We start from the raw sequence: 13535 nt of genomic DNA, 5'->3' as shown, positions 1-13535 counted from the left end.
AATTTGAAAAACAATTTTGAACAGTAATTAGTATTTGGCCAAGCTTTTAGAAACTGCTTCTAAGTGTATTTTTCTCAAAAGTGCTTCTCAAAAAAGTGTTCTTGAAGTGAAACTATTTTTTTCTGCTTCTCAAAAACTGTTTCTGCTTCTCCTAAAAAACACGGTTTTCCTTCTAAAAGTTTGGCCAAACACCTCAATTTTAGGAAAAAAAATAAAAATACTTTTGACCCAAATAAGTACTTGTGGCCAAAAAAAAGCTTGGCCAAACAGACTATATAATCCTTTAAGGCCCCAAACCAACTTTGGAATTCAATCAACTATTTTAATGGTTCACTCAAAGTAAATCGCCATAAAAAGGCTTCCAAAGTTGATTGAATTCCAGCGTAGTTCATATGCTAATTCTTTCAAGCCATATATTTCCAATATTTGATACACCAGGAAACCTCAATAGTTACAAATCATGAGGTCAAGCAGATCTATAGATTTATCTTTCAATGTAAATACATATTTTTAGTTTACATCATCTTTTATTTTTTCCTTTCTATATTTTGCTCTTCTATACTAGCTAGCGTTATACACAACTTTAAGAAAATGTCTTTTTAAGGCTTCAAGAGGGGACTGCCTTCCTTGATCAACACAAATACACTGCCTCCATCTCCTCTGGAAATCCTAAGCTCATCATCCAGGTATGTTGTCAGCAGCCAAGATTGTGCATTGTTGTTGGAAATAGGAAACTTAATTGGTGGTTGACTGGAAATAGACTTGGCTACTGAAGAAGCTGTGTCTTGGACTGAATTAATCAAGCCTTTGAAAGGGCTTAGATCAATTTTTTGTCCCAAGAATTCGACGTTCTCAGGCAGCTCAATAGAATCCGTCAACTGGGGTGTTCCAATTATGCCTTCATCAAATTTAATCTGAACCACGAAACACAGTATAACATGAGACCAAAATGATGATCAAGTATGAGGGATGATGACTAGACTAGAAAAATGTGGAAGAAGAAAATGACCTGGACACGCTTAGGACTTCTGACTTCGAATTTGGCGTTGGTAGTAATGGAAGTTGTAGCTAAAGGTCCAGCAAAGACGACACAGTTCTGAACAGCGAAAGTCTCAGAATCGATGGTCTGGGAAATCTCCTCGATGCGAACCAGAGGCAGTGTGCCCCTTGACAACAAGGGGAACAGACCAGAAAAAGATGTGTACCTGCAGTTTTTCAGTATACAATTCCAAGTGTTCATGCCAACAAGCGCGAGTATATTACATTTACAATGAAGAAAGAACATTTAACATTCTTAGTGCACTAAAGAATGTTCATCAAAAGATAATGATTAGCTACAAATCAACAAGCCAGCAGTGATGGTGGTGAAAAGATCCACCCTTAGAAAGTGATTCTCAAAGAAAATTAGTCTCTTCACATCAAACTATTATAATCTCCTTCAACTTTGCTGCATCTCAAAAACACTCTAAAATTAGGGGTGGATGTATGTTTGATTTGATGTATGGTCATGGCAACAAATATGGTCGCAGTAATATCTTTAGTAGGTATATTTAGCCGTGGTATTTAGCACCCATAAATCAAAAACTTCTAAGTAACCTTTGTCGAACAAGGCAGTGAAGGGATATCACTAAAATCGTGATATGTATTAGGGATACTTCTAGTTTTCTGGTGCACAAAGCATCCCGCGTTCAGCAGGGACCGGTGAAGCGCTGCACCCCGAGGGGGTGTATGTAGGCAGTTTATCCTGATGCAAGCATCAAACACTAATTCCATGGCTCGAACCCATGACCTGTAGGTCACGCGGAGACAACTTGACTGTTTCTCTAAGGCTCCGGATACTTCTAGTTTTCAAGGTACCAAAACCTTTTATTATCTTTTCTTTGTGTTCCAGATAGGCAGATAGGCAGACAGGCAGGAATGTTAACTCAAATTCCATTGCTGAATAAATGAACTATGATAGTTTTTATTTAACAAAAGAATCCGATTGCTTAGAGCACAATAATCAACATACACAACATGTAATAACTAAAAAAAAATTGCAAGCTAGTGAAACAGTTAGTCATGTGAGTCAATCCTTACTACTAAAGTAATTCATCCAAAAGATTCATCAGCCTTAAACTACCCCTTCATTTAAGCGAGAATTTTTCATAAAATCAACAAAAGTTGATAAAAAAGTTATTCTCCATTTTCCCAAAAGAATTACAGATTTCAGCTTAACAAAGAAAAAAGAAATTAATTTTTGGTATCAATTCGGAATATTAATTCATTTCTTTCTGACAATATTGTAGTTTGAGAAATTATTTTTGTTCATTTCACACATAGCAATATGGACCACATAAATAAATGGAAAAAAAAGTATATTTTTCATGGTGCAGGTGAAAACAGGAACTTACGCAAGAATCCATTTTCCATTGAGAAGAGGCAACGCCTCGGTAGGAGCAGGAGTTGGGTTCATGGATTCAAGCTTAGTGATGAGTTCCACGATCTCAGCACGAGTTTCACTGCTAGCACTCAAACCCCTATTGGTTCCATAAAATGAATCAACCAACTGTTTCTTCAGCAATTCGATTTCGCTCGGCTCCTTTGGTGGTTCTTCCTCTGCTACCGCTACTCCTCCTCCACTTGGCTTTATTTGCTCCACTTCTGGACCCCACTCGTCGTTCTTGTCGTAGTTCTTGGCTTGTGCTGTGAATTTTGGTTTTGGGTTTGTGAATTCTTTGACTGAAATTGATGGGAAATTTGTGGAGGTGATGGGAAAAGTTGAGATTTTTGAGGTGGGTTTTGAATATTGGGATGTAATTTGCAGAGTTTTGCAAGGAATTTGATTTAGAGAAGAGATGGAAGCCATTATTTTGAGGAAAATTGAGAGAACAAATGAGTGATGAAAACAGGGGAAGGTCGATGGAAAGAGTGTTACTTTAGCTACTGTATGATGCGGTTTATATCAGTCTCGGGCCTTTGGTTATGCTGTTGTGAAGAGACGTATCTGCCCTCCTTAAATAATTTTATTTTGTTTTACACTTTCTCAGCCAGTGTAAAATTAATTGAGATATATTTGTGTTTTTTCACTCTGATATCTGTTTCGTAAATAAGTATTGTGTAAATTTTAGACTCTGTTAATATGACAAGTTTTTAGTATTAGTTCAGACAGAAGTACAGTACAAAAAAAGAATATCCATATAGGTTTTGAAAGACATTAGGTGCCAATCTCAAATTGTATATACTTAGATAATTCTCCCCAAAAAATTTGTAATTAAATTATTTTATTCATCACCAAAGAGAGAATTACAAAGCTGTAGCTAGATCATATCTCAGTATGATGTTACCTCAAAACAATCACAGAACATCATACTAACAAAAGACGGACTTACTTGGTACTTAATGTGCAAACCGAATTTGGTAAATATAATATTAAGGGTCAATAATAAATAATTAAAATAATATCTTTATAGGTAATATAAACCTTTAAAATAATTACATTACTCCATCCATATCAATTTAAGTAATACAATTCAAACTTTGAGAGTCAAGATTTTAGTTTTAACTGTGAATTCGAACATAGAATTCTTAAGTTTTTAAAGTAAAATTTATATATTTGAAAACTACATAAAAATACTTTAAATTATATTAATTAATAATTTAAAAATATTGAATGACAGATTAAAGAATTATGATCAAAGAAAAACTCATTTGACTCTCGAAATTTGAACTACATTACACAAATAGGGACAACTAAAGTATTTTATATGTTATTCTTTCACATCACATTTATAAGATTAAGATTTTACATGTATTTCTTTTATTGATGGTGAACTCATACTCTAAATAATATTTTAAAGTGTTTGATTCCGATAATAATTTATATATTATTCTATCATTATTAAATCATAATTTCTTTGTGAAAAAAAATATTATATGCATTTATTAGTTTGGTATGATTGTGGTAATTTTTCCTAGTTTTAATATTCTGAATCTCTGATATTATCAAGCGATGTATTTTAGGGTTCCAAGACAACAAGGTGATGGAATGATAGTTAGACACGTAACTGTGCTCTTCTAGAGTCAGATGAAAACAGCTTTCTGTGTGTTTGGCAGAAATGCGAGCATGAAAATAACAAGTAAAGCGATGTGAGCAAGATGGAAATTTTGTCTAATGGCAGCAAACCAAACATTGATATCCAACAAAAAAGAAAATACTAGAAGTTTCTCTTCTTTTATTTTCCTCTCCTTTATTTTTTTCAATAATTTATTTTACTTTTATGTCTCTCAATTTGGCCTCTTCTTATTTTATTTTATTTTGGTTTTATTTATCCCATAAAGTTGGACATTTTAGGTGGCGGAGAAGATGAATTGCACAGGATATTTTAACTCATGTGGTGGCCGAAAATCTTATTAATAGCATGACAGGATTTAGGATTTAAGAGTATAATTTTTTCTCGTAATATGAATGCAAACGACATATTAATATAGCGTTTAAATTACATCATGAAAGTGTAAAATATACATTATTAATGTAAAACAACCGGTATCTATATTTCAAAACTATCAAACTATTAAGTATGATTCAAATATAAGATACTGAATGGCAATCATTCATTGTAATAGTTCGAACCGTCTAAGTGAATTAACAATCACGTGATGCATGAGCATTGATTTACTAGACATGGAGTTAATTCCTCTTAATCCACTTAGGGCGTTTATAATAAATAAATAAAAAACGAGAGAGGGGGGGGGGGCATGATTGAAACGCTTGTTAAAATTCCGTTTTTATCCTTTCAAACAAGCAACTCAAGTTCCATGTTCCAACATTTTTAATATCTTGAAAGCTTAAGAAATTAAAACCCCATGCATCCTCCTTATTCATCCTCACGCCATGAATATAATCCTTGAGGATATGTTTAATATTTATCAATATCCCTTGTAGTTGGATATACTTTGTTGAATCTCTTATTTTGATTATATTCTTGTAATTGGTGTCACTGGAGGCCTATGTTTAGAGATGATAAAACTTGTATAATATATCAGAGAGAAAATACATAAAGACCCCATTAAACTTGTTCGGAAAAATTATTTACACACATTAACTTTACGGGTGTCCTAACACCCCACTATTCTTATCTAAATTAAATTTATACCTCCTTCAAAATACCAAACCAGTCTTGTGGTGGGTTGTGTTAACACGCGCTATGGATCAAATACTGCACTATTTTCTTTTTTTATTTTTACTTTTTCTTTCCTTTTTCCACTCTTTTTTTCATTTCATCTTCTCCAGCTTCCTTCATCATTAGTTTCGCACCCAACCACCATGGAAGGCAGTCACATCCATAACCTTCCTTAAACCCATTAATTCTATCTCTGAAAAATCAGAACCACCTCCCCTACCACTGCACTTTAGCACCTTTAATTTGACCATTTTTCCTTCATATCAATCTCACAAAAGAATACCCACACATCCAGATCTAAGAGAAAAAAAAAAAGAAAATTTCTTGTATGAAAAATGATATTTCAAGCTCTCCAATCAAGTATTAAAATTATTCCAACTTAAATCCATGACTCAATTTCTAAATCCACATCCCAAATATTATATAGTAAAAAAAAGATGGGAGAAAAAGAAAAATGTGTGGAGAATAGGTAATCAAAAAAGAGAAAATGGATCGCCACTCATCAATAATTACCATTAACCAAATCACCACAGGGATCTTCCGTGTACGGCGATTCCGAAATTTTTTTCCGTTATCTCCTTCTATCTCTGTATTTATATAAAATTAACCACAATATATAACATTCTTCTTTATCTTCTTCAAATACTATTTAAAAAAATTCTAATCCCTATTATTGCATAGCAGTTAATTTTCTGAACCGGAATGTGTCAGATTTGTGCGCAGGGAAGCCGATGTTAAGGCCAGTACCAGCGGTAGCCACCGAAGCGCAGGTAGGTGAATATGGCGGAGGAAACAAAGGAGTGGGAATAGTGATTCAACAAGGAAAAAAAAAAGAGCAACAAAAAATAAATCATGACTTATTTTCAAAAAATGGGGAGGAAGAGGGTGACGATGGTTCTGTTAAAATGAAGAAAGAGAAAAAGAAACAAAAAAGAAAAGAAAAATGAATAAGAAAAGTGAAAAAATTAATATGAAGTTTAATTAGTTAGAGTATCTAATAGGAAAGTGACACCTCGACAAGTAAATTAGTTTTCAGCTATTTTTTTTTTGCCTCACGCGCATCTACGAAATGAACTACACTTTTCATGATAGGTCATCACTCAATGGGGTATTAAATTTAGTATAGATAAGAATAGTAGATGTTAGGAAACTCGTAAAGTTTTGGTGTGTAAATGATTTTTCCTGACAAGTTTAATGGGTACTTTATGCATTTCTCTAATTAAAAAATAAAAATATACCTATACAAGATGCATATTTTGCATTCGTGCTTTGCCGTAAACACCGACTAATTTTTTACCTCCAACTAGAAAGAGCCATGCAACAAATGTGGATAATAAAGTTCCGTGAGAATTGCCATTTATAACTTGTTTCTAGTATTTCTAACGCAACTTAGAGAAATATATATAAACAGAAAAACTACTAACTCAGAGACGTAAAACTCCACTCAATGCACAAACTCTATTTAATAACTTGTTAGACACTCATCTTAAAAATTAAAATATAAAATAATTTTGTGATTGTTTCTTTTAATAATATCAACCAAAAAATACCCAAAAGAAAGGAAAAAAGAAGAAGAAAGTAAAACCAAACCTTAGCACTCTGTGCCTGGAATATATTTGGAAGCATAGACTTCAATGTGGTATACAACCTACAATACAATGGGAAAGTAAAAATAGCACGATATAGCCAGTTTTCGAACTAGTCATTCAAAAATAGTCAACGTTTACGAAGTCAATGAAAAATAGTCACTATTTTGCTGCAATAGAGACCGGTCCAGCATAATATACTGGAGTTCGGTGCACCTGTGTATGAACTCCAGCATATTATGTTGGACCGGTATACTTTGCTGACTCTAGTATAATATACTGGAGACTGGAGCACCGGTGCTCCAAACTCCAGTTTATTATACTGGACAATTATACTTGCTGGAACTCCAGTATATTATGCTGGAGTTCTGGTGTACTTATGCTGGAACTCCATCATATTATGCTGGAGTTCCAACATACTGTAACGACCCGATCGGTCGTTTTGAGCTCCGGCGCGTCATTCAGTAGTTTGAGGCCATGATCAGCTTCATCTCAGGTATATTGACTTGTGTGTATGGTCAAAATTAAAATTCAGGAAGTTTGGAGTCAAATCTAAATGGAAATTTTCATTTTGAAAGCTTAAAATTGAAGAAATGAACTAGGATTGGAATTTTGAGTAAACGACCTCGGAATTGGGATCCGAAGGTTCCAGCAGGTTCGTATGATGATTTCGGACTTGGGCGTATGCCCGGATCGGGTTTTGGATAACCCGGGAGCATTTTGGCGCCTATTGTGGAAGATAGCATTTTAGAAGAAATTGCATCAGTTTGGCTTAAAATGCATTTCAGTGTTATTGATGTCCGTTTGGAATTCCGAGACTGGGAGTAGCTCCGTATGGTGATTCTGGATTTGGGAGCGCGATCGGAAGTGAATTCGGAGGTCCGTAGGGAGCCGTTTGGCTAAATATAGAAATTTGAAGGTTTTTGAGAAAATTCGACCGGAAGTGGAAATTTTGATATCGGGGTCGGAATGCGATTCCGAAAGTTGGGGCAAGTCCGTAATGTCGAATGTGACTTGTGTGCAAAATTTGAAGTCATTCCTGAATGATTTTGGTAAGGTTTGAGACACTTAGTCTCTTTTAAGGAAGCTTAAGTTGGAAAAGTCAACCAGATATTGACTTATGTGTTAGAGCGTTCGAAATGCGAATTTTATGGTTCGGATAGCCTTGTTAGGTGATTTGGGACTTAGGAGTGTGTCCGAAATATTTTTGTGATGACCGGTGTAGAATTAAGCTTGAATCGGCAAAGTTAGTATTTTGGCGAATTCCGGTTAATAGGTAAGATTTTGATCCGAGGCTTGGAATGGAATTCCGAGAGTTTCTGTAGCTTTGTTATGTCATTTTGGACTTGTCTGCAAAATTTGAGATCATTCGGACTAGTTTTGATGTGTTTCGACATCGGATGTGAAAATTAGAAGTTTCAAAGTTCATAGGCTTGAATCCGAGGTGAATTTAGTATTTTTGCGTTGTTTTTGGTGATTCGAAGAAACAACTAAGTTTGTGTCATATTATGGGACTTGTTAGTATACTTTGTTGGGATCCCATGAGGCTCGGACAAATTTTGGAAGAGTTTTTGGAAGATTTTTGCCGTTTTGAGCATAAATGTAATGATCTAAAGGTTCATTTTTAGTTCTAGAGATCCAAATTTGATTCCGAGACTTCCAAAATTTTGATAATGAATTATAGGACTGATCTGGAAATTTTGGTCTAATTTCATCAAGTCGCAATTGGGTTTTTGACGCGAAATATGAGTAATTATTTAACGAGCGAAATGGATATCGCACTGGACAAATGAGCTCTGAATTGGGTTTCGATTGAAGGTTTGTGTAAGTATTATTATTTGTGACTCATAGGAATAAGAATCGTCTAATTCCAAGTTCGTATGAAGGAGTTAGAGCCTTTTTAGTGAAATTAAAGAGTGCTGGTGCATCAGGTCTGGTGTGGCACTTTTAGCGACCAGATTAGCACCTTTAGCAACCAGATTTGGGTCTTTAGTAACTAGATTTGCTTATTAAAAGCTGCTGCATTTCTGCTCGTTTTTTTTTACCTATTTTCTTGCAAAATAACACGGTTTGGGGCGATTTTTGATCAAGAAATCATGAGAAATCTTGAGGTAAGTCACTTGTGATTATTTTTACTCCATAATATTGAATTATCATCGAATAATCCGACTAGATTACATGTTTTTGAGGTGTAAATTGGAGATTTTGGACCTAGGGATTTGAAAATAAGATTTGAAGATTTGAGGGGTCATTTGAACTCCGATTTTGGTAAATTTTATATGTACGGACTCATGGCGAGACGAGGAATCCGGTGATGTGACTTTCGTAATTTTTCGAGAAGTGAGCCCGGGGCTCGGGTTTTGCCAACTTCGTGATTTTAGCGTTTTTCGAGTATTTTCGATTGGGTATTGTTCCCTTAGCATATTGTGATGTATTCGCTCTGATTTTGGTTAGATTCGACGCACGTGGAGGCCGATTTGAGGGGCAAAGGCGTCGCAAGCTATAGATTTCACCGGTTCGAGGTGAGTAATAATTTTAAATGATGCACTGAGGGTTTGAAACCCCGGATTGCACAACATACTACTATGTTGAGATGAGACACTCGCTGTATGACGAGCGCGGGGTCATTTACTATTGGGGATTGTGACTTGGTCCATCCCAGTTGATATTTTTACCGCGTAATTGATAAAGATTTATTGTTTTTCACTATGATTGAGGCTTATTGCCATATTTGGGCTTCGTGCCAATTATCTGAAATCTTTTGTGAATTTACATCACTATTTTCCTCATGAATTGAAATATTATTTGAACTCAGTCCAATTGAATTATATTATTTTGTGAACTCAGCTACATTTATACTCAACTCGAGATTTAATGATATTTATAATGCTGTTGAGCTGAGCACTATTGTTTTACTGATGCCCAAGAGGCTTATGATTATTTTCTGGACTGATTGAGGCCGAGGGCCATACGTGAGGATATGTTGAGTGATGTGAGGAGGCTTTCAGGCCTCGAGTGTTATATGAGGAGGCTTTCAGGCCTCGTGTGTGATGTGTGAAGGCTTTCAGGCCTATTGATATTGTGCTTGGGCTGTAGGAGCCCCTCCGGAGTCTATACACACCCCCAGTGAGCGCAGGGTACCCAGGTGAGTTGGGAGTGGGCCCGAGAGGCCGTTGCTTGTGTGTGGTGAGTTGGGAATGTAACGACCCGAACCGTCGTTTCCTGTAGTTACGTCCCGTATTCCCCGTTAAATGCTTATTCATGTTTCAATATGTGTACTTGGTGAATTTGAGTCAATTCGGATCGAGTTTGGTATGAAATGGGACAATTAGTCTCTTTAAGGAAGAATTAGTTTGGAAAAGTCAACCGGACGTTGACTTGTGAGTTAGAGGGCTCGGAATTGAATTTCGATGATTCGGTTAGTTTCGGGGGATGATTTAAGGCCTAGGAGCGTAATCGGAATTAATTTTGGAGGTCCGGTGAAGAAATTAGCTCATTTTGGCGAAGTTAGTATTTTGGCGATTTCCGATTGATAGGTAAAATTTTGATCCGACGGTCGGAATGGAGTTCCGAGAATTTCTGTAGCTTTGTTATGCCATTTTGGATATGTGTGCAAAATTTCAAGTCATTCAGACATGTTTTGGTTGAGTTTTGATCGAAAGCGCGTTTTGGAAGTTTTAAAGGAACTTAGACTTGAATTCGGTGTAATTCGATAATTTTGGTATTAGTCGAGGTGTTTTGATAATTGGAACAAGTTTGAATAATATTATAAGATGTATTGGTATTTTTGGTTGAGGTCCCGAGGACCTCGGGATGATTTCGGATGGCTAACGGGAACTTTTGAAGTTGGAAATTTCATAATAGACGAAAGTTGTAAATGAGTGCGCACAAGGCCTCACTTTGAACAATAATATCTCTCGTTATATAAGGAGTTGTGTGAGCTACAACCTATTAAATTAAATCCCTTTGAGTCTAGTTTCCAACGCAACAAACCGTTCGTCATTTGGAAGTGTATACAGGAAGTTATGACCATTTCACGGGTCAGGTGTCAGAGCGCGCGAAGTATCGCGCGAAGTCGCGCATTTCGCGCGTCTGAGGCAGAATGCTCAGCAAAATGCGTGAACAAACGCGCGAACAACGCGCGAACTACGCGACTGAAGGTTTTTAAGTACTCTAAAGACCGGAAATGAGAGGAATTGAGTCATTCTCAAGCCTAGGGCTTCCCCAACACCCCCAATTCGACCAAGGCACCCAATTGCACTCCTAAGGTAAGATTTTTGGAGTATTTTGAGTTGATTACTACTCCCAAACACTTATATTAACATGGATTGATCTTAAAAATCCTTAGATTTTCAAGAAATTCCTTCAAGAACTCAAAGAAGGGTTTTGCAAGATTTCTTCCAAAAGGTAAATCCTACACCTTAGACTCACATATATGGATATATTATGGAAATATGAGTATGAGTCAAGTATTACAACTTATTGTATGGTGGTTGGAAGCCATAAATTCCCTATTTAAATACATGAACATGGTAGGGATTTAGAGGTGTTTATTTGATGGAATTTTTGTTGGTTTGGGTGTGAATGGTTGATCACACATGTGATGTTAGGAGTATAAATTGTTAAAGAATAATAGTGTGATGAATTGTTGGTTAATGGTGATAGTTGGAGGAACCAATGCTATAGTTAAGAGGTGTAAATATTTATACCTACAAGATGTTTGATAATATGCCTAAATGGCATAATTTATGGGATCTAGTACTAATATTGGCCATATTGAGTGTTATATTGTAGATTGAAGTTACATAACTGTATGGGATCATTATAGTATCATTAAGGGGCGAATTTCAGATATGTATGGTTAAAACCCCGTCTTTTAGAAATCGAACTTCATCGAGGTTTGTGTGATTTTTGGCAGATTCGTCACACGAGGAGGCCAATTAGAGAGGCAAGGGCATAGCGAGCTAGAGGTGAGTAATAGATGTAAATGCTGTTCTGAGGGTTTGAAACCTCGGACTTTCACATCGTAACGCTATATTGAGGCGTGACACGCACTCCATGGCGAGTGCGGGGTCGGATACTACTGGGGATTGTGACTTGGTCCACCCCGTGTGATGTTTATACTATACTGGTGATTGATACACATACTTCATTGATATTACTGGGCTTGATGCCATGTTTGGGGCCTTGTGCCGATTTGTAAAATCCTTCGAGGATTGATATTACTGCTTAGCATGATTTGCATATCATTTAATTTCAGTCCAAGGTTTTAAATGCTGTTTTGCAAACTCAGCCATAATTCTAAGTGTTGAAAACTTAAATGATATTTTTAAATGTATTCCGGGCTGGGAACTTCTATTTTGTAAATGCCCAAGGGGCTTATTATATTATTTTCTGGACTGATTATAAAGTGACTTGAAACAGTGGTAACAATGACACTGTGTGATATACTTGAAATAGTGGTAACAATGACACTGGATGATATACTTGAATAGTGGTAACAATGGCACTGTATGATATAAATTGGTCAGGTAACAATGGCTGACCGGTCAAGGTAACAATGACTGACCAAGATATTGCGCTTGGGCTGTAGGAGCCCCTCCGGAGTCTGTACACACCCCCAGTGAGCGCCGTCGACGATAAATAAATATGGATGGCTCGGGCTGCACGCCGCAGTGGGTACTGGAATGTACCATCATATGCATTGCATTGCATTCATGTATTTGTATTTATACTGGTGTTTAGCTGCTCAGTTCCATATGTTGCTGTATATTTAGATTTTAGCTTACCTTGTGTATTTACTGGATTTTCTTATCTTCGGACTGTAGTTATTTTTATTACTCACTGAGTTGGAGTACTCACATTACTCCCTGCACCATGTGTGCAGGTACAGGTATTCCTGAGGCATAGAGCGAGTTTTCTACTGTTCAGTTTTCATCGGAGTTATCGAGGTAGCTGCATGGCATTCGCAGCCCCATTTTCTCCCTTATCTTTGTTATTTATGATAATTCTAGACTTTGTAAAATATTAGTAAACTCTGTAGTAGCTCATTACTTGTTACACTCCGATTTCGGGCTGAGTTGGGATGGTTTTCCTTGTTCTATCACGTTTATTTCGCATTTAAGATTATATTGCCCATGATTTAGACTTATTCTTGCTAAGTAATTATAAAGAGATGTACTGTTTTGTTGATTGGCTGGCCTTGTCCTCACGAGAGGCGCCATCACGACCGAGTTGGTATTTTGGGTCGTGACAAGTTGGTATCAGAGTCTAGGTTACTTGGTCTCATGAGTCATGAGCCGGTTTAGTAGAGTCTCGCGGATCGGTACGGAGACGTCTGTATTTATCCTCGAAAGGCTGCAGAACCTTTAGGAAAACTTCACATTCTTGAATTCTTATCGTGCGTTATTAATTCAGCTTGAAGAGTAACTCTTGAAATTCCTTTCACGTGTTCGCATGAACACATGAGCGCTCAGTATCAGATGTGCCTCGATCGCTTTTGATTCCCCGATCGAGGGACAAGGTGTAATCTCTGTGAGTTTGAAGTTAGGTCAGTTTGGAGGACTTGAGGCCGAATCTTTGCCAATGGCTTGAGCACCGAGGTGCTGATTTTGTGAGCAAGTGCTTTGAACTCATATGTTCATTATTGTCCTTATTAGCCGGAATGACAGTTGGATATCCCCGTCATGAGTAATGTGTATGGTAGTGGAAGGTATACCAAAAAGAGTAACTAAAGGTAAAGCTAATGGGTAATTGGCTTATGAGGGAAATCTATTTGTCATACTAG

The 13535-nt window shown here is 36.5% G+C and overlaps 1 protein-coding gene across 1 annotated transcript; it reads right to left on the bottom strand.

Annotated features, from left to right (window-relative positions):
* Positions 1 to 387: 387 nt before the first annotated feature.
* Positions 388 to 2928, bottom strand: LOC104242304 (light-induced protein, chloroplastic). Its single transcript, XM_009797332.2, has 3 exons — positions 2394 to 2928; positions 1010 to 1205; positions 388 to 914 (listed from the first exon to the last, which is right to left on the bottom strand). The coding sequence occupies exons 1-3, from the start codon at positions 2846 to 2848 to the stop codon at positions 600 to 602; spliced, it is 966 nt and encodes a 321-aa protein (XP_009795634.2). The 5' UTR covers positions 2849 to 2928; the 3' UTR covers positions 388 to 599.
* Between the last annotated feature and the right edge of the window lie 10607 nt (positions 2929 to 13535).

The sequence above is a fragment of the Nicotiana sylvestris genome, chromosome 2 (assembly GCF_000393655.2).
Source record: "Nicotiana sylvestris chromosome 2, ASM39365v2, whole genome shotgun sequence".
Classification (NCBI taxonomy): domain Eukaryota; kingdom Viridiplantae; phylum Streptophyta; class Magnoliopsida; order Solanales; family Solanaceae; genus Nicotiana; species Nicotiana sylvestris.
The sequence above is the reverse complement of the archived record's forward strand: the minus strand, read 5'-3'. Positions and strand labels throughout refer to the sequence as shown.